This window comes from Vombatus ursinus, unplaced genomic scaffold, assembly GCF_900497805.2.
Source record: "Vombatus ursinus unplaced genomic scaffold, bare-nosed wombat genome assembly UNPS02014449.1, whole genome shotgun sequence".
NCBI classification, from domain to species: Eukaryota; Metazoa; Chordata; class Mammalia; order Diprotodontia; family Vombatidae; genus Vombatus; species Vombatus ursinus.
Genome location: NW_020954227.1, coordinates 1,289,557 through 1,317,086, shown reverse-complemented (window position 1 = coordinate 1,317,086; position 27,530 = coordinate 1,289,557). Strand labels below are relative to the sequence as shown.

Genomic DNA, 27,530 nt, shown 5'->3' with positions numbered 1-27,530 from the left:
AGAGAGCCCTGATGAATAGTAATTAGTCTTTCTTCTTTTACTTGTGATTTCCCTACATCTGTAAAATTTAATTTACTTTACTTAGTTACCTAAATCATTTATGGTACATATATACATCTGTTACATGCCTCACAGATATTTATAATCACTGGGGAGCTGAAAGATGTTGCCTTTGTTTTTATGTAATTTTAGGAAATCTGAATGATTTTGATGTAGAATGTGAGATACTTTGTTGGAAGAAAGTCTTTAAGGCAACATTTTGCTCCACTGAATCAAATACTTTTCTATAATTAAACAATAAGCACAGTGGTAGCCAGTCTTCGTTAGACATTTTAGACAATTATGTGATTGTAAAGGTATGGTCCACTGTGGAATAGTACTTGCAAAAACCTGCCTCTTCTCTACTAAAAGAAAATTATTAAGATGGGAAAATAGATGAATAGGCCAGTAGTTATCGCTATTTTCTTGTTTTGTTTTTCTATATTCACAAGGTCTAAGATTTTTTAGATTAGATTAGACAGAATAGATTCACAGAATATCCAAATGGAAGACACCAAAGACATGATGGAAAAAAAATCTTGATTCTGTGTATCTAATCCTCAATATCCTCACAATTGTGTCACTTCCAGTAGAGATCTCTCATATATTTGGTCTAATCTGGCTGCTTATCTCATCTTTGATCTCTTTTGTGCCATTTCTACTTCCTCTTTAAGTACATGTAACTCTAATATTAAGAGTCCAAGTGAGATGTCTCTACTCTCCTTGATGGTAAAAAACTTAATCATACAAATTTTTCAGATCTTTTCCACTTTTGTTCTGTTTATTATTTTCCTTCCATTTTATCTTTAAATGTTCTTGTATGGCTTTGCTTAGCCATAAGCACCAACGTTTCTGAAAGTGGCTTTTGTTTAATACCAACATTCTATCACTGTTGCCACATGGCTTCGAGACATGAAACACAATGGTATCTGTGAAACTGGAAACGAGTATGATACAGAGAACAACAGAGAGGTATGTGAGGAGTATGAGCAGACTATAATACCTAACCAATGAAGAATTTTAAAGAAGAAAAGGAGTGAAAGATGTAATTAGGAAAACATATGATAGGCACAGAAGATGGGATGGTCAAATTTAGAGTGATGACAAGTTGATATGTAGAGTGCTCCACCAGTATCCTTGCACTGTCAGGAGAAAGTGGGAAGGCCTCCAGAATGTTCGGGTAGAACTTAGATAAATTTAGGTGAGGAAGAAAGTCACATAGGATGGGAAGGAATGAAAGTTGCAATCTTCATCCCTGGAAGGAACCACTAAATTGATGAAATTACAGATCCACTTGAATATATCGACTTTTTTGATTAGGTTAGACTTGAGTTGTTTCAGTTCCAGGGGACATATTTTTCTCATTTTTATTATTCTAGCTTTGTATTAATTTTTATCTTTGTTCTAACAAGTTGGTAGTCTGGCTATATACAGAAAACTAATTTAGGAATGATTCTATCAGTAACAAGTTATTTCCCATCAGCTAATACACAACCAATTTTTTTTTTTTAGGTGATGCTATTCAGTACTTGTCATGGCCAGTGCTTCTCTTCTCAAAAAAGTATTTATCACATAGAGACATGAAATTGAGTTGTCAACAAGTTTTTGGCCTCTTTTTCACTGATCTGTGTCTTCCAAAGTATTTCTCACTATCCTCACCCATTCCTAATTTTGGTATTGAAGCTACCTACTATCAAAGTTTATGTTTAATAAATCTGGTAGGTCATTATCAGACTTTTCATAAAACCATAACCTCTCCATTCTCTGCAATTGATATTGTTGTATTATTTGACAGTGGCCTTTTGGCAAATACTTATAAACACTGCATTTTGTGATGGCCATATGTTTCATGAAATGATGTTTCTTGTTGTATTGCGGTACCCAATGAAACCAACTCTGCCAACTCCTTTATTTGCCTCTCAGAGAAGAAATTGTGGGCCATCTCTTCAGCTGCAAATTCTTCTTCTTCCTTTTTGCTCTGACTTCATTTATAGAGAAAATGTCAAGACTGGTAAGATTCAGTTCCCCCAGCAGTGTGCCTATTTGTAGGTTACTGGTCAAAGATACCACATTCAGAGTTCAAGTTTAAAGATGATCTAAAAATGATGATTCTTAGCATCTTCTGCCCCTTCTTGCAGAAGAACCCCTGAGACCACTTTACATTTTTCTTTATTTCAAGGATTGCCAGGGCCAAAGAATTTATCATGTAGCTAGGCTACTGGTGATGATCCTTTCCTGCTTAGGCAGGCTGGTCCTCAGAAAGTGGACAGTCTGCTGCCAGGCTCACATTTGTAATATTTACAGCTTAGTAGAAATTTAAGGCAGACAACAAGCTTTTATTAAGTGTTTATTATGTGTTTACTATGAGCTACTAGGCAGAGGAGTAGAGAGAATAGCACCTGTGTAGGGGCACGGTGATGAAGTCCACAGGGTAAGAAGCAAAGCTAAGAGGGGAATGAAGGATGGTCAGCCTAGATTCCTGTCAAAGATGGAGACTCCAGAAGAAACTCATCAAGGGGAATAGGAATCAAATCAAGTTGAGGGAAGTTTCAGAATAAGGATAAGGAAGAAACCAGGGAATACCCTCAGTCTCTGATGGGGTACCAGAGCAGGACTTTGTGGAAGGAAGTTATATCTACCTTAGGTAAATCATTACAGGTGGAACATTGTCTTATAATTTTGTATCCCTTCCCACCCAATATACCTAGCACAGTGGCATATACTAGGCACTCAAAAAAAATGTTTGTTGAATAAAAAAAAAATTAGTTTGCAGTCCTTCAGAACATAAAGCATTAGCATTGACAGAACCCAAGATCAGTGACTTTATCATAATTGAGTTAAAGTAGAATTAACTATATACTTAAAATGATCTCATTTCTCATGTAATTTTGTCATATGTGAGATGACATTAAAAAACACACTAAAATGAACAATACAAATTTTAAATTTTTTTACATACTTTAAATTTTAAGGCAGGTGTTTGTGTTATAGTTGATGTCTTCAATCCTTGCAATCTTTCTTCTATTTCTTTCAACCTGTGAAATTATATATTAAGTACATTTTAAAACCTTCACAAATTTAATACATTATGTTTATAATTAATGAACAAAATAGGCTAGAAATAATAGTCTATTTTCTAAGCATTTATAAGAGATTTGATCTTACTATTCTATATAATTTCTTAATTTAAAAATTTACTGTTCTCTGAACAGCCCTCTTAAAAGTCATATTTTCACTAAAAGCTTCTAAATTTAAAATCTTTAAAAGATTAAAGATCCTAAAGAGAAACTAGAATCTCCCTCAGTAAAACAGAAAGTAAAAACTAAGGGAGAGAATATAGGGTGACAAATATATTTATTATAAACATAAGGAAATGGATATAATATTTTAAATACCTAAAATTCAACTAGGACATGTAATGCTGTAATCTTTGGTCTAAGATTTATTATCTTGACAATACCAATTCCAAGTAGAGTAATTTCTGGAAAGAGAATTCCTCTTATTGGTCATTCTTTAAAGAGAATAATAGATACTATTAAATGAGTGCTTAGCACATGCCTGGCATATAGTAGATGCTAAAGAAATGCTATTATTATTATTGCTATTCTCCCCTCTGGCCTGGAAGTGGTTTTTGTTTAATACCATTATTACTATTACTATTATTATTATTACTATTACTACTTTACCGCTGCTTAGTTAGATAGAGTTCATTCAGGAGATGTCGTTCTTCATAGCTTGTCCATCGTTCATCAGGTAGTTCACTTTCCTTCTGCATTAGCTTTTCATAAAGTCGAACAGGATTCCAGCCAGTCATTATGTCATAAGTGATTACACATCCTAAAGAATGTGACACTATTGAGACTTTACCCCCCTTTTCTTCAAAGTCTGGATTCCGAGAACAGAAAAGCGAATATAATCGATTCAGCTCCTGCTGAAGACCTTTAACTAGCTGTTTGAAATAAGAAAGTAATCATATGTCAGTTTTAACTTTCAATTTTAACCTCCTGTGTAATAAGAAAAAGAGGAATAAACATCAAGAACATAATGTCATCCAATCCCATGAGGATACTGACAATTATCTCTAACATAAATCCAATTTTAGGGACAAGTTTAAAAACTAAAAAGAAAAAAATTCTACAATTGAGCCAGTTAAAATGATATCATGTTTACATTGTGGTATTAAACCTGATATCCTTTTAATGCAAAGGAAAACAATAAAACTCAGAAATCAGGATTAGGCTATTTGAAGTATTATAGCTTTTCAAAATAATTACTTTCAAAATAATTCCATTTATGTTCCAGTAATAATTTCATGTTGCTTTTCCTTCTTGTCAGAAGGAAAATTTCCATGTATCCCTAATCATAATTTTTCCCACTGAAACCTTAATTCCAATTTCAACTCAAACATTTACTAAATGCCTATTATGTACAAGGTGCTGTGCTACATGATGAGAATACAAAGCCAAAAATCTGCCTTCTAGGAACTTACGTTATATTAAGAAGCTTAAAATTTACAACAAAATAATTTTTAAAAGGCTGTTGTTAAAAAACAAAACAAAACAAAAACAAACAAACCCACAGTGTTAAAAGCAACATATCTAAACCGAGTTACCTCTTGAGTTTGTGAAAAAAATGGATATTAGCCTTACTGATTCAAAAGCCTATCAAACTATTAGGTTTGGGAGTATAAAATGAGAAAAAAAAGTTGCATATTTTTTCTGAAAAGTAGAATTTTTTTTTTTAAATTGAAAGACTAACATTCCTAGATATACTATTCCTTTCCACTGTCTCTATGTAGAAGATCTGTGATTTTGTCGGAGTCTTAGTATGGAGATGTTAAACTCCCCAGTGTGCCTGAACCAGATTAAAAAGTAATTGGAAAATGTTTAGCAAAATAACTAAAAATACAACAAAGAAAATGTTATTTTGTGGTTTTTTTCTCTGTTTCTATTTGGGTTTGACAGCATTGTCTTAGAAGACGGTTTTCAAGAATTCCTACATACAAAAATTCACCCTGCAACCAGCCTGTTTGAAGTTAGCTGAGCTAACATATATGGCCTGATGCTTGTACTCAAAGCCTTTTGTGTTAGATCTGACAGACCTTGAGCTCTATTGGCATAACCTTCAAGAATCCAGGACCATCTCCATGCCATGATGAGATATCAGACGAAGATCTTAGTGGAGTCATAATGGAGGGCTGGTCTAACTAATAATAATTTTTCTATTTTCATATAATGTCATATGAAGTGAGCAGGGAAAGCGTATCTTGGTTGGCAGAATTCTACTTTTACCCATGGAAAAGTACAAAAAACATATATATCTGCAAATGCTTGATTACTATGTGGGGTAATAAAACTTCACCTCATAACTTCTATAATAATTAACTAGGGTAAAGGGCTTTTTATTTTTTTTTCAAATCCTATTTTGAAAGCAATGGACTTCTGTGATTATGTCCTTAATTCAGGGTAACTGAATTTTGGCTTATTTTCACCACACCTCCCTCCTTCCGCCCCCTTTTTGATTTTGTAGGTATGGAAGACTGTCAAGTAAGGAAATCCCTCTTCTAATGTAGATCAGAAGCTTTTAACTTACTGTCTTAAAAAGTTATCTGGCAATAATAAGTGACTGTCTCAGGATCACACAGTCAGTTTATATTCAGAGGTGGCTCTTGAAGCTAGATTTTCCTGAATCTGAGGCCAGCTAAGTTTACATACCAATAAACTTTCCAGAATGGAAAATTTAATTTCTGACTTATTTTAAGACTATGGGTACATTCCAAATGATTTTAATGCCACTTCTCTCTCTCTAAGATAATACAATAGAAAAGGAGAATTACCTCTACAATTCTATCAATTATGATGGCCTCTTGGGTTTCTTCCTGGTCACTGAACAGTTTAGATTAAGAGAGATATCATTTTTCTTCTTCCAAAAAGAATTTTGCTGAACTTTAAGATACCCTCTCATATGCAACAAATTGAAAAAATAATTAGAAACAACAAAATTCAACACTGGTGGGACTATGGTATGAATATCTATAAAAGCATTCATCACTGGTAAAATTACAAATGCAATGAATCTTTCTGCAGAATACTCTGGCGGTACACAATAATCAGCGAACAAGTATTAAGCATCTTTACTATATATCAGGTCTTGGAGACACAACTAAAATGAACGAAATAATCACTACAAGGCAAGGAGATTACATTCTAATGCGGGAGACAACTACAAATAAAAGAACATATAGAATAAATGTCAGTAAATACAAAGTAGTTAAATACAAGGTAGCTTGAGAGGGAGGGTACTAGAATTTGAAGGGATAAGGAAAAACTTCATGTAGAAGGTAATACTTGGGGTGTCCAGTGGTGGTAGCAGTGGCAGCAGGAGGGAAGCAGCTTTGATCGGCCCTTGGGTGGCAGGGTCCTGGGGGTGTCTCTCCAGCTCCCCCTCTCTCCCAGTCCCACCTACAGCCCGCTCCCTGGGCCTGAGCCATGGCCAGAGACAACAGCAAACAGTTTTGGAAGAGGAACTTCAAGATACCAGGCAGTATCCAGTCAGTACATGGAATCCAGCATCCTCCACTGGATCCTCAGTTCACAAAAAACTTCATTAAAGAATGCTCAAAAGTCAATGCAGCTTACTAGCTGTGTGACCCTGGGCAAGTCACTTAACCCCATTGCCTAGCCAACAATAACAACAACAACAACAACAAAAAGTCAAATGCAGTACCCTTGAAGAATAAAAAAGCCTCCAGTTTTCATGAATTTGCCCGAAATACCAGTGATGCTTGGGACATTGGAGATGATGAGGATTTTTCCGCATCCTCTTTCCAAACTCTGAACTCTATGGTTGCTTTGGCAACTGCAGCCCAAGTCCTGGTTCTCCAATTGGAGGTGAAGCCAGAGTAGTCTCAATCTATGGCAGCTGATATAACAGCTAATTTTAAAGCCATGAAGTCCAGCAGTGAAGCCCAGCTGTCTAGAAATTCTGGTGATACATGCTTAAGGAACCCTCTTCAAAAATGGCAATCACTTCCACTCTGACCCATCATCCCCCCTGTTGCCTGGATCTCAGACCAGAATGCTTCTCGTGCTCCCCCAATGACTGTCTGAGAGAAAACATGCTTAAGGAAAATTTCAGCAGCTTCTCTCTAGCCATAATATAGACCTAGATGAACTGAGGAAATGTAGCTGGCCAGGAATTCCCAGGGAGGTTAGACCTGTCACGTGGAGGCTCCTGTTGATATATATAGACATTCCAAGGACAAATCCTCTCATTCCATTGTTCCAGCAGCCACTTGTTCAAGAGATCTTTGAAAGAATTCTCTTTATTTGGGCCATCTGACACCCTGCCACTAGCTATGTGCAGGGAATTAATGACTTGGTCATCCCATTCTTTGTCTTCCTCTCAGAATATGCTAAAGAGGACGTGGAGAACTTTGATATGACAAACTTTTCTCAAGATATTCTACAAAGCATTGAAGCAGACAGTTTTTGGTGCATGAGTAAGCTACTGAATGGGATACAAGATAACTACACCTCTGCCCAGCCAGGGATCCAGAATAAAGTTCAAGCATGTAAGAGCTGGTCACTGGATTGATGAATAGGTGCACAATCACTTCAGGAGGTACGAGGTTGAATATCTACAGTTTGCCTTTTGCTGGATGAATAATCTGCTTATAATCTGCCCCTCTGATGCACCATACCAGAAGGATTTTCTCATTTCCATCTCTATGTGTGTGCTGCCTTCTTGATTAAGTGGCAGAAGATGATCTTGGATAAGGAGGATTTTCAGGGTCTCTTCATGTTGTTGCAAAACTTACCTACAATACATTGGGGCAATGAAGAGATTGGCCCTCTCATGGCAGAAACATACAGACTGAAACACATGTCTGCTGATGCTCCCAATCACTATTGATGATAGGTGCTGCCTCTACGCGGAGACATGGACTTCCCCCATCACTGATGACAATCTAATCACTGTGGCAATTGTTTGAGCCCTTGGTCTCAAAGAATAAAAAGCTCACATCAACCTAGGTCTTCATTTTTTGTGTGCCTGTGTACCACTCCATGTCGCTGGATGTGTGTTTCTTGGATATCAGTATTCCTTGCTGTGTGGGTGGGCTCACTTCTAGGAGAGGGTAGAAAGGAGAGTGCAGGACTGTCTACTGCCAAAAGAGGAACTGACAAAACAAGGTGAAGGCTCAGGGTATATGCCTGATTGTGCCCCTACTTTGTCTGGTTGTCTCTTGCTACCCTACTGTGGCTGAGTCCATTGCTCTCCAGACATAGCTTGATCTGATCACAGGTAAAAATGCCATATGTTGTTAAGACACCTGATTGCCATCATTCTCTCACCAACTCCACCCCCTTTGGTCAGTGCCCAATGATGGACAGCTTTCTAGGACCATTTTTATCAGATGATAGATGCATTGAGGCATAGAGCTTTCCTGAGAGTATCTGGAAAATGCAGTGCATTTAAGGGCTGGGAACATTTATTTTCCCTTTATTCACCAACATGTATGTCTCTGGGTGTGTACATCTCAGTATGTGTGTGTGTCCATGTTTGCATGTATGCACACCCTTAGGGCAAGGTGTTCGTTTGTGTCTAGACTAGCCCTACCATAACCAGCCATGAGATCGGCCAAAGGGGGAAAAAAAAGCAAGAAGAAACAAAGAACCTTGATCATAGAAAATTACTGTGGTGACAGGGAAGATCAAAACACAAACTCAGAAGGGGACAACACTGTCAATATACTTATATCTGAAACCTCAAAGGGGAATAAAGTTCTGGTCTCAAGCCCAAAATGACTTCTTGGAAGAGCTCAAAAATAATTTTAAAAATCAAATAAGAGAAGTAGAAGAAAAAGTGGGAAAAGAAATGAGAGGTATTCAAGAGAGAGTCAATAACTTGGAAAAGGAAGGACAAAAATTGAAGAAAACAATTTCTCAAAAAGTAGAATTGGCCAAATGGAAAAGGAGTTAAAAAAGTTAACTGAAGAAATTTATTCCTTAAAAATTAGAATTGGACAAGTGGAAGCGAATGACTCTATGAGACATTAAGAATTTTTTTAGTCAAACAAAATTAAAAGAATGAAAAAGAGAAGAAATGTAAAATACCTCATTGGATTAACAACTACCTGGAAAACAGACCCAGGACAGATAATTTAAGAAATTGAATAAGCCATCAATGAACTCCCTAAGAAAAAAATCTCCAGGGCCAGATGGATTTACAAGTGAATTCTACCAAACATTTAAAGAACAATTAATTCTAATAACTAATTAATAATAAACTATTTGGAAAAATAGGTGAAGGAGTCCTACCAAATTCTTTTTATGATACAAAAATGGTGCTGATACTTAAACCAGTAAAAGCCAAAACAGAGAAAAAATTTTAGACCAATTTCACTAACAAATATTGATGTGAAAATTTTAAATGAAATATTAGCAAAGAGATGACAGCAATTTATCATGAGGTTAATACACTATGACCAGGAGGGATTTTTTCCAGGAATGCATTGGCTAGTTCAATGTTAGGAAAACTATCAACATAATTGACTAAATCGATAACAAAACTAAGAGAAATCATATGATTTATCTCAATAGATGCAGAAAAAGCTCATGACAAAATACAGTACCCACTCCTATCAAAAACACTAGGGGGTACAGGAATGGAGTTTTCTGTAAAATGATAACTAGCATCTATCTAAAACCATCAGCAAGTATTTTATGTATTGGGGATAAACTAAAAGTTCTCCCAATAAGATCAGGGGTGAAACAAGGATGCCCAGTATCACCACTACTTTTATTGTACTAGAAATGTTAGCTTTAGCAATAAGAGAAGAAAAAGAAACTGAAGGAATCAGAATAGGCAATGAGGAAGCAAAGCTATCACTCTTTGCAGATGGTATGATGATATAATTAGAGAATCAACTAAAAAAACTACTTGAAATAATTAACTGCTTTAGCAAAGTTGTAGGACATAAAATAAACCCACATAAATCACTGGCATTTCAATATATTACTAACAAAGCCCAGAAGCAAGAGAGAGAAAGAGAAATTCCATTTAAAATAACTATAGATAATATAAAATATTTGGGAGTCTACCTGCTAAGACAAACCCAGGAACTATATGAACACAATTACAAAACACTTTTCACATAAAGTCAGATCTAAATAACTGAATATCAATCACTCATAGGTAGGCCAAGCTAATATAATAAAAATGACAATTCTACCTAAATTAATTTACTTATTCAGTGTCATACCAAACTACCAAAAAAATCATTTTTTAGAGCTAGAAAAAAAAAAACAAAATTCACCTGCAAGAAAAGGTCCAGAATATCAAGGGAATTAATGAAAAGAAATGTAAGGGAAGGTGGCCTACCTGTAGACACTAGCTGTATGAATCTGAACCCTGGGCAAGTCATTTAACCTCTGCCTCAGTTTCTTCAACTGTAAAATGGGGAAAATAACAGCACCTCCTAGTAATAACCTACCTCCGGGCTGTTGTGAAGATCAAATGAGATATTTGTTAAGTGCTCAACACAATGAATGGCACATAGGAGGTGCTATATAAAACTGCTTATTCTCTCCACTCCTTCCCCCATTAGAGTGTGAGCTTGCGAGCAAAGGCTGGTTTTTTGGTTTGTTTTTTTTTTTTTGGTATTCACAGTGCTAGCATATAGCAAGTGCTTTATAATGCTTGCTGATTTAACTTCAGCAAGTCAAATCCCTTCACCAGCTATCTCTTCACAAAGTTAAAGACAGTTATATTCTCCCTAAATCTTTTCTAAGCTGAGTTTCTTCTAACAATCCTTGTATGCCATGAACACCATGTTCTTCACGATCCTGGATGCAATCCTTTGGATGTTAATCAGTTTCTTCAATTTCACCAATGAAGTTTCACCAAGGTGGGAATTCCTTCAACAGATACAAAAATGCCTAAGACATTTACTGAGTCCTAGGAACTGATCTGTGACTTAAGAGGTTAAATAGCTTACCCAGGCTCACATAGCTAGTGTATGAAGTAATTCGTTTGGACCCCTACTTCATTTCAATCAATATCAATCAATCTGATATGATTCCATAGGGACAGTGACTACAAGTTCTGTACATTAGGCCCCAGAACCATGAACTACAGATTCTAAGACCACTTGCTTAATCATAGAAAGCTTTGTTTTTCTTTGTCATAGTGACCAAGCCCTTTGTTGCAGGGGTGATTCAACCACATGGAAAGTCCTCCAATTTATTTTTGTACCTCTAGACCATTCTCTCTTGTCCAACACGAGTAGGTGACCATCTTATGACCATTTAGTCAGTGGAGATGCCCACCCGACGTACGTCCCTCCTACTAATATGCCATTTTTGGCCCTCAAGAACACTATCAACCAGTAACATTCTGTATTTTACCATGCCTCTTTTGAATATTTAGATATCAAATCCTATAAAAACAAAGTCCCAGAAAAAGGGTGCATCTCAGATCATGAGGAAGATCTGAGGTCCTCTTCATTAGAAGGGACCATGGACCTCAGAGCTCTGTCTCAGTCTCTTTTATCGTAGGCTGGACAATTTCAATCCCCACACGAGGAAGTTTCAGAAGTGAAGCTTATATCTAACCAATTCTGACTAGAAATGTAAAATTCTAATTATGCCTCACTGACTCTCAAGTTGATATTAAAACAGTAATGACTACTACTCTGGGTCTACCTGTTAAACTGTTTCCAAATCCACTGAAATATATTATTGTCTAGCCCACATCTCTTTATCTTGTCCATAAAAACTGTTATGAAAGACTGAAATTCTTTGCTAAAATCTAGGATTAGAGTTGTAGATCTGATTTCTCTGGTAACCCTATTCAAAAAAAAAAAAGTATATAGGTTAGTCTTATAAAACACATTCTTGATGTCATGATGGTCCTTTATGATCAGTGTTTTCTTTCTTTCTTTTTTCTAAAAGAAAATGCTCACTAACCATTCTTTTTTAAAATGCTCTAGGAAATTCCTAGGAGTTAAAGTTGATCCCATTAACTTACATTTTGCCTTCTACTCTCTTACCTTTTGAAAACTTGGATAATCATTTATTATTTTATGCATAAAACCATGCTTATATTAATTTTAAAATTATGATTTATGCAACTACAAATGTACAAACTGAAATTGCCTTAAATATTTTAACTTTTTTAGATATGGAGCTATAAGTTGTTGAAGTTAAGGAAATGAAACCTTCAATACTTTTCATTTTTGACCAGTTTTTAAGAATTAGACAAAAATTTGAATTAAGCAACATCTATGTCACTATTAGATATGTAAAAATTGAGTAAGAAGCACAGAAACAAGAAAAGTATTGAATTTTTCTTTGTATACCATACAGGCATATTAATAATAGTTAACAACTCATATTTATAAAGCATTTTAAGGTTTGGAAAGCAGAAATATATCTTGTGACATATACTACCATTTATCATTACACTATTTGGAGGCAGTTTTTAATTGATTTGAGATAATGCATTTTATAAAAGGGCTTGTTCGGGTATTTGTTAAGAAGTACCACTGTTAACAGAAAAAGCAACAGTATAGTAGATGATTAGATACTTTCGGAGTTTTATAGACTTAGAACTAGAAGAGGTTTAGTGCAATTTCTTCATTTCACAGAACAGGAAAATGAGGCCAGAAAAGCTAAGTGACTTGCTTATGGTCACACAGTTACTTAAAACTGTCAGAAGTAGAATTTAAATCCAGGTCCTCTACTGTACCACTTTGCAATGACTGTATATAATATATGGGCAGTGGATAGAGCACAAAGGCTAGAGTCAGAAAGATCCGAGTTCAAATCTGGCCTCAGACACTTACTAGCTGTGTGACCCCGATCAAGTCAATTAATGTTGTTTATCTCAGTTTTCTCATCTGTAAAATAAGCTGAAGAAGGAAACAGCAAACCACTCCAATATCTTTCCCAAGAAAACCTCAAATGGGGTCACAAAGAGTTGGACATGACTAAAAAAACAGCATAGATAATATAAAAATCTTCCTCTTACATGGTTTTGGAAATAGTTTTGAATCAATAAACATTAAATAGCAACACACGAATATTTTATCATAAACATTTCATTTCAGTTATCTAAAAATGTGTACTTTGTCCCAGAAAGTCCTCTGGGGGTGAGGGATGAAGTTTTTTTTTTAAAATCCCTTCCTATCTCCAAAGGGAAGGTACATCATACTTCTATCATTTATGAAATGCTTGAAAAGAGGGCCCATATCTCACCTTTATTTATGAAATCCACAGTGTTTAACATGTGCCCTATAGGTAGTAAGGAAATCACACCAGCAAATCTGTATTTGGCATCCACTGAGTTAAAAGCATGTTTTCACTTGTTGATTTGGTGCAGTGAACCAGGGTTTTAACCTATATGTCCTAAATACAAGAAATGCTGGCTTTAAGTAATGTATTCTGAACGTCCCATTAAATCAAATATTCTGAACTTGAGGTTCATGAATTTTAAAAAATATATTTTGAAAAATCATATTTCAATATAATTGGCTTCCTTTGTAATCCTACGTGTTTTATTTTATGCATTTAAAAACATTCTAAAAAGGGATTCACAAGCTTCACCAGACTGCCATGACACAAAAAAAGATAAAGAATCCATGCATTAAATAAAATAATTGAGAGGTCCTACGGAGTTCACTTAAACTAGGAACTTAATTTTATTTACGTGTAATTTGGCTGACTATACTGAAGTTTATCTCCTTTTAATTTCTCTGTTTAGTTGTGTGTTACTTAGTTTAGTTGGAATTAAGTGGCCAGAAAAAGGCAGAAAATCCCCCAAACAAACAAAAAGGCATTTAACAGAAAAAACAAACAAAAAATGCTTTAAGATAATAATATTTGGAGATGGAAAGGGACCTTAGCAATTGTTTAGAACAATCCTCATATTTTATAGATTAAGGAAATGAAACCTAAAGAAATTAAATCACTTTCCAAGCCATTAAATAGCAGTAAGAAGCAACATTTTTAATGTTTCTTTTTACCAAAGAGAGGTCTTACCCTTTATTAAATAAAGCTTCTCCCTCTTCTCTGAACAAATATATTTGTTCAGTTATTTGGGGAAAATATATACGGAGGGCTATAGTTTAAGAACGCTATGCACAAGATGGAGGTCAGGTTTCAAATACTCAAGACCACATCATTTTTCAATTCTAATCAGAGATACAATTAGATTATAAGAGCAACTAATGGCATCATGGTAGGAAGATATGGGTTCAGATGCTGCCTTTGACACCTACTCTCTATATGTCGGGTAAGTCACTTAACCTCTCAGAGCTTCAGTTTCCTCAACTATAAAATGAAGATGTTAGATTAAATGATCTCCAAGACCCCTTCCAGTTCTAAATCTATACTTTCTTATTTTTCCAAGAGAGATTTACATGCAGAACAAGTTGAGAGTGCTTAAAAAATATGGATTCTAAGGTATAGGATAAAGTGTATCACCACAATTAGGGTAAGTGATTAACAGTTGAATTCTTCCTCTCTTTTTAAGGGTTAAACTTGCATTAAAATTCTGAATAATGCTATATCACTATTCTGTAACAGCAAAGAACAATATATCAAAATACTTACTTCATCTCTATAAAGTGGACTTGTATAATACATTATGTCCATTGCACTGCTATTTAACATATCCCTTAATCCTCGCACTTTGTCAGGAGTAATAGAATCAACGGTGTCTGGAAATAAAGATAAAGACCAAGTTAAACATTCAGAAATCTTTATGTACAGAAATAAAATATATATGTAGTTAAAAACAAAACTAAACTGTCATAAATCAAACACTATTAGAAAAATCTAACTGATCACTGAATTACACTGGTTTTTACCTTGATATCTGGTAGGCACATAAAGTGGAGAAGGGCAGTTCATTCACTGCTTTGGATGTTATTAAGCAGCAACTGGGATAAATGTAGGTGGTACTTTACTCCTCACCTTTTTTTCACCTCCTACACTTTTTTTCTTATTGTTCTTTCCTTATTTTTATTTCTTATACTTTTTTACCTTGGGCTTATTGACTTCCACGGATATTGCTTAAGACTATTATCAATGGTAATCAGGAGTAAACACTAAATCTCATAAATGTTGCTTTGTGTACAGATAATCAGTTCTTTTGCTGTGGACTCTCTTCTTTTTTTTTTTTTTCCCCTTACATTTTCGCCTTTATGGTTTTAATTTTCTCCCATGAAGTCAATTATTATCTCCTTTCAGGTGACCCCCAGACATAACTATCCAGTCCTGGTCTCTCCTGAACTCTAGTCTCATAACACCAATTGCTCATTATATATTTCAAATTGGATAGTCCGCAGGCCATTTCTAACCTAACAGGTCCAAAAAGAACTTATTATCTTCTCCCCAAAACCCTCTTACAAATTTCCCTACTTCTCTTAACAGTGGATGTCTTCACCAACATTCTCCTACAAGGTTCATTCTTGACTCTTTCTCACTTTCACCCCCCTCCCCAAATCCAGTGGCCAAATTGTGCCAATCCTATGTTAACAAAATTTCTTACATCAATTAGTCAACAAATACTTACTAAGCCATTTACACACCTAGCACTTAAAGAACTTATATTTTATCAAGGCAGACTCACAAGGCCCCTCCCTCATTTAAGCCCTGATCACCTCATTAATTTCCTTTCCTTTTTATGTAAAGTCTTTCTCCTGATGGCTTGTAGAACTTCTAGTTTCAGAACTGAATTGCTGAATTTAACCACCATGTATCTTGGAGTTTTGCAGTCGTGGGTTTCTGTCTGGAAGTGATTTGTTAATTCTTTTTATTGGAATTTTATTTTCTATGTTCAGACATTCTGGGCAGCTCTTTTCTATTATTTCCTTCATTATGATATTAAGAGTTTTTGTCTAGGCATCTTCTTCTGGGAAACCTTTATGATCATCATTAGGTTGTTTGCATCCTGTCTTTGAAATCTTTGTTTTGCTTGCCCAGTGAGAATATTTTTTTTTACTTTTGTTTTTCGCTTCTCTTCTTCGTTGTCCTTTATTTCTGATTCGTAACCTACTGTTCTTTCTTTTGTTTCTTTGGTGAGGCCTACTACTGCAGATTCAAGTTGTTCTATTCTGCTAATTATTTTTGCTGTGCAGCACACAAATTCTGCTCTAGTAATTCTCATTTTTCTTTTAAACCACTTAGGAACAGGTATTGTAGAGATATGTTCTCCTCAAAAGCTATAGGGTCCTCAACCTTAATCAAGTGTTGGAACATTTTCCTTTATTTTGCAGTATTTATTCTGAAACCTACGCTTATTTATTAGATCTGAAGGTCATATTTATTTCTGTTGGTGCTGGTTTTCCTGTTGATTTACCTGTTTATGGCTAATGTCTTTGAGTTTTCTTCTTCCTGAAATCTTTGGTACTTTGAGTCCTTTTTCCCCCCTTATTTTCCACATCACTTACTCTCTGACTCCCTTCTCATATTTATTTCCTCCCTAATTTAGCCATGCTTAACAAATCTCTGTCCCAGTTGACTTTTGGGTGGTCAGAACTGGTCCCACCTGTAAGTTGTGTTCTTTCACTTGGGCTTGGTAGAGTGCTACATAGTCCCCCACTTGCATGGTAACCTATCCTTGTGACCTACTGACTCCTCCTATTCCTCAGTTCTTTGGCCCAGAACTGGCAGTTTCATCTTTTCCCCAGCATCACCCCAGAATTCTGGGTTGCAGTTCCAGCAAGTTTTTACTCTTGAAGGGTTATGGCCAAGCTGACGTTACAGCAAATTTCCTCCACTTAAAGCCAAGCTCTCCACGGTAATGGAAAGTAGGAGGAGGGACTGGGGTATAGGACTGGGTTTTGATGTAACCTTAAGTTGTTTCCTTGGGTCTGCTGGTGCAGCTTTGCTGCCAGTAACACAAGAGGTGAAGGAAGGGGTGCTGAGTGAGCTCAAGGTCAGTGAGCTGATCATCAGATTCTAGGTTTGGGGGATTTAAAAAAAATTCCTTTGGATTCTAGGTGTCCTAGATCATGGAAACAGATGATGTTGCTTTACCTTCGGCCCATAATTTCTATTTTGGGGAGGTTTGTGCGGAATCGGATCCATCATCTTCTTGCTCATTTGACTCAGAAAACTTGGTATTTATCATATCCAAGCTCTGCTACTTACTACTTTAGGGTGGTCAGTCAACTACTTTGGGTCCCAGTTTCTTTTATCTGTAATATGAGGGGTGACCTCTAAAGTATCTCTTGCTAAATCATTGTTGACTAGAACTTGTAGTTCCCCCTAAATACACTGATAAAGATGAACTTTTGATGATGAATCTGACCATATCTTTTTCTCATTTTGTATTTGGCAAGATGATTTATTGAACCCACATGTAGGAATTTATGTTGTTCAGTTGTGTCAGTAGTGTCCTACTCTTCATGAGCCCACTTGGGGATTTCTTGGCAAAAATATGGAGTGGTTTGCTATTTCCTTCTCCAATTCATTTTACAGATGAAGAAACTGAGGCAAACAGGGTTAAGTGACTTGCCCAGGGTCACACAGTGTCTGAGGCCAGATTTGAACTCAGCAAAATAAATCTTCCTGACTCCAGGCCAAGCACTCTATCCCGTGTCACCTAGCTGCCCAGAAATTTATATCAATTCCCATTAAATTATTAGATTCAAGAGCATGGTGAACCATGCCATCTAACATACTATTTCTCTCAGTTTTGAATCACCAGCAAATGTGATAAGTTAGTCACTTATGTCTTTATTCCAGGTACATGATAATCAATTGACAAGCATTTACTAAGCACCTACTCTATGCCAGGCCACTATAAGAAAATATTACACGTCAACAGGAGCAAACACATATTTCTAGAGATATTATGCAATGTTGATATTGACCTTTTAATAACCATACTTTGAATTTAGCCATTGAACTGGTTCCAAACCCACCTAATTCTAACTATGATCCAGCCCTACATCTCTCCATCTCAAGCATTTTTGTCCATAAGATTATTAAAGACTTTCAAATGCATAAAGTCTACCTAGGTAAATTATATATAGCATTCTCCTGATTTCCTGATCCTGATCGAAGTTACTAGCTTAGTAACTCTGTCAGAATAGGAAATGAGGTTAGCTTGGGATGACCTGTTCATGATTAAACAATACTGGTCTTCTGTCATTACTACTTCCTTTTCTAGATGTTGATTTCCAATCCCTTTAATAATGTTTCTTTAATTTTGCCAAATATCCAAGGCAAGTTCATTACAGTTTGTAGACACAATTCTCTTCTCCCCATTTTTGAAAATTGGAACAACACATCCCCTTTTCTAGGCCTGCAGCAATTCTCTTGTCGTCTCTGGTCTTTCAAAGATCACTAAGAGTTTTTGTGATATTTGCCAGTATCTTGGGCTGCAGTGAATCTGGGCTTAATGACTTGAAGTGCTTTCTTCTTAATTTCATTAATTATCTTGGGTTTCAACTCCCCATCAAGCATTTTTATTCTGTCCTTTCTAAATCAAAGATCATTATCCTTGGCAGAGAGAATAGAAACAATATTATCTTTCTATCCAGTTTAATTCAGTGATCCTATCCCTTTCACACCATTTAAAGAAAAAAAAAACAAACTCTTGCTATAATAATTTCTTCCAGGAATTCTAGGTGACCTGGTGGTCAAGCTATGATTTTCTTTGAGGCTTTGCTTAGAGATGTTTTAGAACTGTTCTTTTCTTCTGGGTCTGTGTCTTGGATGTTCCTAGCACCAGCACCTTATGAAGGAGTATTTTTGTTTGTTTACTCATTCTTCTAGCCTTATTTCCCAAAATGGGACTTTGTGTTAGGGCTCTAATCAACTCCGTGGGAATGTCAAAACCTTCTTTGGCTCTGATTTGTATCCCCTGCTGGTACAACTCCAGGTATTTAATGCTATGTATTTCTGTGTGTTCCAATTTCCAAGGTGCAAATTTTTTCTGATTCAATGTTTATTTAACATTCTTCTCTTTTTAAATTGAGTTCCAAATTCGTTCCCTCACTTCCAACCCTCTTCCACCCACTGAGTAGGAAAGCAATATATCAATTACACATGTGAAATCATGCCAAATATTTTCATATTCACCATGTTTGGTTTTTTTTAAAGCAAGAAAAATAATGTGAGAAAAATATACCCCAATTTGCACTCAGAGTTCATCAGTTCCCTTTCTGGAAATAGATAGCATTTTTTCATCAAGAATCCTTTGGAATTATCTTGGATCACTGTATTGATCAGAGTAGACCAATCTTTCACAGTTGATCATTACAATATTGTTGTTACTGTGCACAACGATCTAGGTCTTACCATGTTTTTCTGAAACCAGCCCTGTCATCATTTCCCACAGTACAATTGTACCCCATCACAATCATTTGCCACAACTTGTTCAGTCATGCCTCAGATGATGAGCATCCCATCTATTTCCAATTCTTTACCACCATAAAAAGATTTGTTATGAATATTTTTGTACATATAGGTCTTTTCCCTTTTTCTTTGAACTTTTTGGGACACAGACCTAGTAGTGCTATTGCTAAGTCAAAGGGTATGCACAGTTTTATAGCCCTTTCTTTGGGCATAGTTCCAAATTAATGTCCAGAATGGTTGGACCAGTTCACTAATCCACCAACAATTCATTAGTATACCTATTTTTCCCTCATCCCCTCCAGCATGTCATTTCTGATAGTTGTGAAATAGTCCTCAGAGTTATTTTGCCTTTCTCTAATCAGTAGTGATTTAGAGCATGTTTTTCATGACTATAGATAGCTTTGATTTCTTCCGAAAACTACCTGTTTGTATCCTGTGACCATTTACCAATTGATTACCAATTATCAATCCAAATCTCATTTCAGTCTGATACTCAGCATGTATTTGAAAGCTGAGGACTTTATCAGAGAAACTTGCTAAAATTTTTTTTGTCTGTGGTATGTTTTAGCAAAATGTAGTTTCCCCGATTACCCCTTTTAATTAGGACTCTTTTTGTTTTTGCTTTGTCTGAAAACTTCACCTCAAGTGTATTAGATTCTGCTCCAGCCCTTTAACTCTTGTGTCTTTCAGTTTCAAGTGTGTCTCTTGTAAATAATTATTGTTGGATTCTGGTTTCTAATCCATTCTGCTATCCCCTTCCATTTTATGGAAGGGATATTCATATTCACAGTTCATGTATTCCCTTCCAGTTCATTTTGTTTCTCCTTCTGTTTTTATCCTTCCTCTCAACAGAAGTCCATCACAGCTTTCCTAAATCTGACCTCCCTTTTATCATTCCCTCCCTTTCTTTTATCCCCTTCCCCAACCTATTTCCCTACTGGGTAAGTTGCATTTCTATACACAAATGAATATATCCATATATATGTATTCTTCCCTCTTTTGAACCAATTCTGAAAGTTAAGTTCAAAAGCACTACCCCCTCCACCCTATTTCGCCCTTCACAGTAAAAGCTCTTCTTTGTCCATCCCTTTTATGTGAGAAAATTTTCACCATTCTACCTCTCCCTTCCCCTTTCTCCTAAAGTATACCTCTTTCTCAACCTTTCATTTTTTTTGGAGATCGGTTCAACATAATCAACTCATAATGATGCCTTCCATCTTATGCCCTCCTAGTAACGATAAAGTTTTTTGGAGCTACATGTCATCATCTTCTCATATAGGAATATTAACAGTTTAACTTTATTGAGTCTTTCATGATTTCTCTTTCGTGTTTACCTTTTTATGTTCCTTTTGAGTTTTGTGTTTAAATGTCAAAATTTCTATTCAGCTCTGGTCTTTCCAGCTATTTCATTAAATATCAATTTTCTCCCAAAAGATTATATTCAGTTTTGTTGGGTAGATTATTCTTTGTTATAATCCTAGCTCTTCTGCCTTCCAGAATATCATATTTTGAGACCTCTAATCCTTTAAGGTGGAAGCTGCTAAATCTTGTTTGATGCTGTGGCTCCATGATAATTTGAACTGTTTCTTTCTGGGTGCTTGCAATATTTTTTCCTTGACCTAGAAGCTCTGGAATTTGGCTTATAATATCTGTGGGAGTTTTCATTTGGAGATATCTTTCAGGAGGTGATCAGTGGATTCTTTTATTTCTATTTTACATTCCGGATCTAAGATACCAGAGCAACTTTCCTTAATTTCTTGAAGTATGATATTCAGGTTCTTTTTTTTGACCATGGCTTTTCAATAATTCTTAAAATTATCTCTCTTGGATCTATTTTCCAGGCCAGTTGTTTTTCCAATGAGTATTTCACATTTTCTTCTATTTTTTCATTCTTTTGATTTTTATCATTTCTTGATGCATCATGGCATCATTAACTTCTACTTGCCCAATTCTCATTTTTAAGGAATTATTTTCCTCAGTGAATTTCTGTACCTCCTTTTCCATCTGGCCAATTTTGTGTTTAATGTATTTTCTTCAGCCTTTTTTGTGCCTATTTTACTAAGCTATTAATTCTCTTTTCATAATTTTCCTGCATTACTCTTATTTTTTTTTACCGATTTTTTCCTCTAACATTCTTATTTCTTTCTTTAACTCCTCCAGGAATTCCTTCTGGGTTTGGGTCCAATTAGCATTTTTTTCTTCATAGCTCTTTTCACAATGTTGTCATCTTCTGAGTTTGTGTCTTGGTCTTCTCTGTCACAAACAGCTTTTTATGATCAAATTCTTTTTTTTGTTGTTTGCACATTTTTCTGGCCTATTTCTTTACTTTTTTGGGGGGTTTCTTTTTGGTGCTTTCAGAGTGGAATAAAAATGGAAGAAGTATGGTCACTGCTCTTCTGGTCAGCACTCTGGTCTTGACTCCGGTAAGGCCCCTGATTCCCTGCAGCCACAAGTGCTAGCCTTCTCTCTGCCTTGAAAATGTGACCAAGGCCCCTGCTCTCTTGTAATCGATCCCCCCAATGTTCCTCTCTACCCTGGAACTGCAACCCAGAACTATGTATAGGCAATAGACTTGCCAATCAGTGCCAGCAACAGCTTCTCTCATATCTTTCTGACTAGTTGTTCAACCCCTTTACCATCTCTGGGCTGAGAGGTCCCAAAACTGCTGCTATTGCTGTGTCACATATGTGGTTTCCAGACAGGCTTCCACTGTGGTATCACAAATTTCTCCTGACAACTTCCTTGGTTTTCCTAGGCCAGAAAATGTCTCACCCTGACCTTTTGTTGGTTCTGCCACTCCAAAATTTGATTTGAGGTGTTGTTTGGAGGGGAATGTTTTAAGAGTTCAGCTAGATTACCTCTAATCTGCCAACTTGTTCCCCCTTTTCTCTCCCATTGTCTTAATGATATACTCTTAAAAGATCTCAGGGGTGGTTCATGCCAGGGACCTGAAGACTTTCTTTGAGTAATACAGGGCAAGCTTATGACCCTAAATTTGATTCTGTAGGCTTGTCCCGGGTAGGAGCTACAGTAGATTGCTCCAGGTTCAGATCAATACAACTTTAGGATTCTCTTGGTCTGAACTCCCTGTCCTCAATTCAAGGGACTGAATCCATGAACTTGCTCTAGGTCAGAGTCACATAGCTGCAGTCTCTTTCTGTTCATACTCCCCAAAGTACACAGCCTCAGGGCAGGTTTGAGCTTGATCTAGGACTACTTACTGTCCTGGTACATAACTGCAGGTCTGTAAGCTGGAGCCTGCACCTTACTGAAGATCCCTGCCTCAGTCCAGGACAAATCCACAGCCAGAAAGATACAGATGCTGGTAAGCTCATGTTCTTGTCTCTTGCAAGACACACAGCATCAAGACTCAAATCTGCCGGATCTACAATGCTCCTTGCCCTCATAACCAGGTGCAGGCCCTTTACCCAGTGCCTGTAAACCAATGGCTGCCTCCCTCTGCTCACCTGGGTTAGAAAATTACTTACTGTGGTTTCTCCTTAGATTTCTTGGTCATTACTTGGTCTTCTGCTCTTCCTACATCTTTGGTGGAATAGTTATAGGGCATAAAGAGGCTATATTGCGTCTTCCTATTCCACCATCTTTGCCAGAATCCTTGATCCTATTGAGCTCCCCCCACCCCTCCAAAAAGCATAAAAAAGAAAACAAAATCCTTTTGCACAAATGAGATTATTTATTTTAAGTGTTCCTCAAACCTTAAAATAGTATAATACATGTCAGTTTTTGTTGTCTTTAGCATTAATTGCTAGTCTTAGCTTATTCTAAGCTTTAACACCTTGGACTCTACTCTCACAGGATTTTGCCACCTTTCTCTACATTTTTTTTTTTTTGAGACCACAGTTGACCCTTTACCTGGGTTTCTTTGGCCAAATTCTCCTTAAATGCCTCAGGGTCTTCAGTGTCCTATCCTTAATGAACTGTCTTCCCTATATGAATTTAGGCAATAGCGGCTACCTTCACCATGTTTCTATTGTGGGTATGCTTTCCCTCCCCTTCTCTGCACTCTTTTATATACTGTTTTCCCCCAATAGAATAAGTTCCTTGAGGGCAGGGATTGTCTTGTTTGCTTTTATTTGTATTCCCAGAACTTAGCACAGTGCCTGGCAAATAAAACTTAGTAAATACCTTAGTGATCTACCTACTTACTTATCCTTTTCCTCCCCTGTACACAGCTGCCAAATAATCTTTCCAAGCCACAGGTCAACTCCCCTATTCAAAAGCTTTCTGTGACTCCCCACTGCCTTTAGGACAAAATATAAACTCTTTAGCTTGGCATTTAAGGTCCTCTGCAATCTGTTTCCATCTTTCCTTTCCCATTCTTATTTCACATTTCCCCCCTTTATGCTAAGTTCCAGCTAACCTGGATCATTAGCTGTTCTCCAAATCAGACATTCTGTCATATCTTGTCATTGTATAAGCCTTCCCCAAAGCCAGGAATAAATTCTTCACTTCTGCTTTTCAGAATTCTTAGCCTTATCTTCTTTCAAAACTCCGCTCAAGTACCACTTTTCCTCTAAAAAGACTTCTCTGATCTATGGAGTTGTTAGTGATCTCTCCCTTCTCAAACTATTTTGTATTTTTAATGTTTGTATATTCTGAACCCACCTACTAAAGTGTCAACTCTTTAAGGATTCTATTTTAGTCTTCCCAGCTTCTGTATTTGACATAGTGACTTTTGCAAACTATCACTTAATAAATGTTGAACTAAATTGAATTAAATTATCACTAGGCTATTAAACATAATACACAGCAGACAAGAAAGTACATAACATTTTATCTACTCAGCTATGAGCAGGATCACTGAAATCACAAGTTAAGACTGCCGAAACTGAGGAACCCTATTGATAGAATATAAAGTTACTGTTATCTAGGATTAAGAAGACAACAACCAGACTATAAATTTTTGCTACCATGGATCTTGTACACTCTTTTGACTCCTCTCTCACTTTCATCTACTTGCTCTAAGTCAGCTCAGGAAGATGTGAGATGAGATCTAAATAAGTAGTTATCGTGCAGGATCTTTGTTCTCGAGAGTAAATAAACATTTAATGAAAATCTCTGATATTTTGTGTTATTTCACTAAGAATGATAGTAATGATGGACCTAAATCAAAGATTTTTTACTGTAACTACTACAGACAAGGAAACTGAGAAAGGTAAAATAAAGTTTTACAATTTTAAAAAAATTGTAAATAATGCTAACCTCAGAGTATGACAATGTTATTTTCATTTATCTACAGTTCAATGATCAAGTAATAAATCAATCCACAAACATTTATTAAACACTTACTATGTGCCAGGAACTGTGCTAAGCTCTGGGTATACAAATAAAGGAAGAACCATGTTTTCTGCCCTCAAGGAGCCCACATTCTAACGAAGGATACAACAAGCAAACAACTATGTACATATAAGCTTATATACAGTTTAAATGTGAAGTAATCTCAGAAGAAAGGCACTGGGGGCTGGGGCAGGGGAGAGGAAGAGGGAGAAGAGGGAGAATAGTGTATAGAAGGGATTTTGATTGAGTCTTGAAGGAAATTAGAAGACACAAGTAAGGAGGGACACCATTCTAGGTTATGTGAGCCAGAAAATGAAAAGATGCAGAGTTGGGAGATAAAAGTATCTTGTGTAAGGAACAGCAAGGAGGCCAGTCACTGAAGTGGAGTACATGGAGTGAGTTAAGTATAAGAAGACTGGAAAGGTAACAAGGAGTTGGATTGTGAAGGACTTTAAAAGACAAATAGTGGATTTTATATATGATCCTAAAAGCAAAAGGAAGCCACTGGAGTTAACTGTGCAAGCGTGTGAGGGAAGACTGGGAAGAGGGAGATGACATAGTCAGACCTGTGCTTTAAGAACACTTGCAGCTGAGTGGAGGTTGGACTGAAGTAGAAAAAGAGTCAAGGCAAGGAGACCAAACACAAGACTACTGTAATAGTGTCTACAAATGAGGTGATGAGGGCTTGTGTGGCAGCTGTGTGCATGGAAAGAAAGGGAAACATACAAGTGATACCGTAGAGGCAAAAATGACAAAAAGTGGCAACAAACTGGATAGGCAGGGGGTGGGGGTAATATGAGTGAGGAGTCAGTTGAAGGTAATAAAGTTGTGAATCTGGGTGTGATAGGGCTAATAACATCCACTAGTGCTTCCCCATAACATGGGTTAGGCTCAGACTTCCTTCCCTCTTGCATGTGGTTTAGTTTTCCTCAAAAGAAGATAAAGCTGTCACTGAGACCTGACTGAACCCGGCTTAATCTGACACTGCTTATCTAAGGTCATAAAAAATCCCACCCATGTGGAGACTGGGCCTTTCAGACTTAGTGGGTGCCTGAGACCAACTGAGTCACCATAACTTGCCCTGATGACATGTGGACCAGAAGCACATCCTTAAGGAGGCAAAGGCGGCCACGTCTAACAAAGCTGAAGATAAGTGCCATAGTAATTCAGTTACATATCCTTCCTATGTTATGGTAAAGTAAACCTCCTTTATTTTGTTCAATGACTTGTATCAAAATCAATCCTGAACAATTTCAGAATCATACTCATCTTCTATCCCTTTCCCTCATAAATAATTATCAAGTTTTGTCAATTCTATATTCACAACTTCTGATTCATCTCTTTTCTCCATTCATATGATGGTATGCCATACAATTTCAGGCCCTCCTAACCTCTTGCTTGCACTGTTGCAACAGTTTTAATAGGACTCTTTTCCCAAGCTTCTTCTGTCTCTAATGTATCATCCATAGAGTAGACAAATTGATGTTCCTCAAGCACATCTCTGATGTCACTCCCCTAAATAATAACCTTCAGTGATTCTAGGATAAAATATAAAAACCTCTGCTTGGCATTTACTGCCTTTTACACTCTGCCTCCAGGCTACCTTTCCACTCTAAGGGGCTAATCAAATTAGTTTTATTTGCTGTTTTCAGAATTCAGCATTTCAATACTCATCACTAAGCCTTTGAACAAGATTTAATTGTATGCTAGATTTTAAGCTGCAAGGGAACTTGGAGGTAAGAGTACAATCTCTTCATTTTACAAATGAGAAAACAGAACTAAGGAGGTTAAGTGACTTGCCCAAAGTTATACATTTAGTAAGCATTAGAGGTAGAATACAGGTCTTCTGAAAGAACCAGTGCTTTTTCCAGTGTACCATGCCTGCCAGCGGTAGGATTCCCAAGAGTTGATTCTATACTTCCACACTGGGAGAGTGATAGGGAAACCTAATCTCAGTGGCTACAAAAACATTCTTTAGGAGGAAGTAGAAAGGCTTACATACTGGTATACACAATGCCTGCAACGGTTGTTGTACAAGTCATTAACACTACTGATTATAGTATTCTTGATATTGAATTCACTGCATTTTGCAAGGAAACAGATATTGCCATGGTACCTAGGACTGATGATCTGAGAAGAGGGTATACTGCTATATAATGTTAAAGGTTAGACTATCTCATCTAGAACTATACTCAAAAAAGTGTTTAATTATGATAAACCACTTCTAGAACCACTGTCCAGTCCCAGTATCACTTGGCCCCATAAATACAAAGTATCACAATTTATTTGTCTGTGATCGAAAATGTCGTATAGTCACATTTCCCTCTATTCTCCACAAAAGTCCATTAAAGTGGTAAGGTAATAGGAAGAAATATTTCTTCCCCAATGGGGGAAGCAGATCTTAACTTCCACATCAGTGATGTAGCAGATAAACTGTTCTATTATACTCAAATTATCTTCCCTTTTCTATTTATATTCACTATGCGTCAAGGGTCATCACTTCAACTTCCTTAATTTTTATTCATTAATTAATGGGTAAATCAATGAAATCTCAACTCAAATTTCACCCCCTTCCTACCTTCTACTTGAAAAAACAAGTAAACAAAAAACATTCTTGGTTTAACATTATCCAGCTCCTAGTTCAATTCAATTCAAGCATTTCTTAAGCACAATAAGGTGAAAATTGTAATGCTAAGTGTAAAAGATTCAAAAGACTAACTAAAACGTAGACCTCTGGAAAGTAATTTGGAACCATGTCCCCCAAAGTCACTAAATTGTTCCTTTCCTCTGACACAACTACACCAATAATAGATCAAAGGA

General features: G+C 36.4%; 1 protein-coding gene and 1 pseudogene across 4 annotated transcripts in view; one reads left to right on the top strand and one right to left on the bottom strand.

The window, feature by feature from the left end:
• DDHD1 (DDHD domain containing 1) overlaps positions 1-27,530 on the bottom strand; it is a 114,073-nt gene that overhangs the window by 23,536 nt on the left and 63,007 nt on the right. For all 4 annotated transcript variants that reach the window (XM_027861121.1, XM_027861123.1, XM_027861122.1 and 1 more), the window contains 3 exons: positions 14,655-14,761; positions 3,726-3,988; positions 2,999-3,074 (listed from right to left, as the gene is read on the bottom strand). In XM_027861121.1, the coding sequence (XP_027716922.1) occupies positions 2,999-3,074; positions 3,726-3,988; positions 14,655-14,761 (446 nt within the window). The remainder of the gene's footprint in view (positions 1-2,998; positions 3,075-3,725; positions 3,989-14,654; positions 14,762-27,530) is intronic.
• Positions 6,528-8,032, top strand: LOC114042428 (annotated as a pseudogene).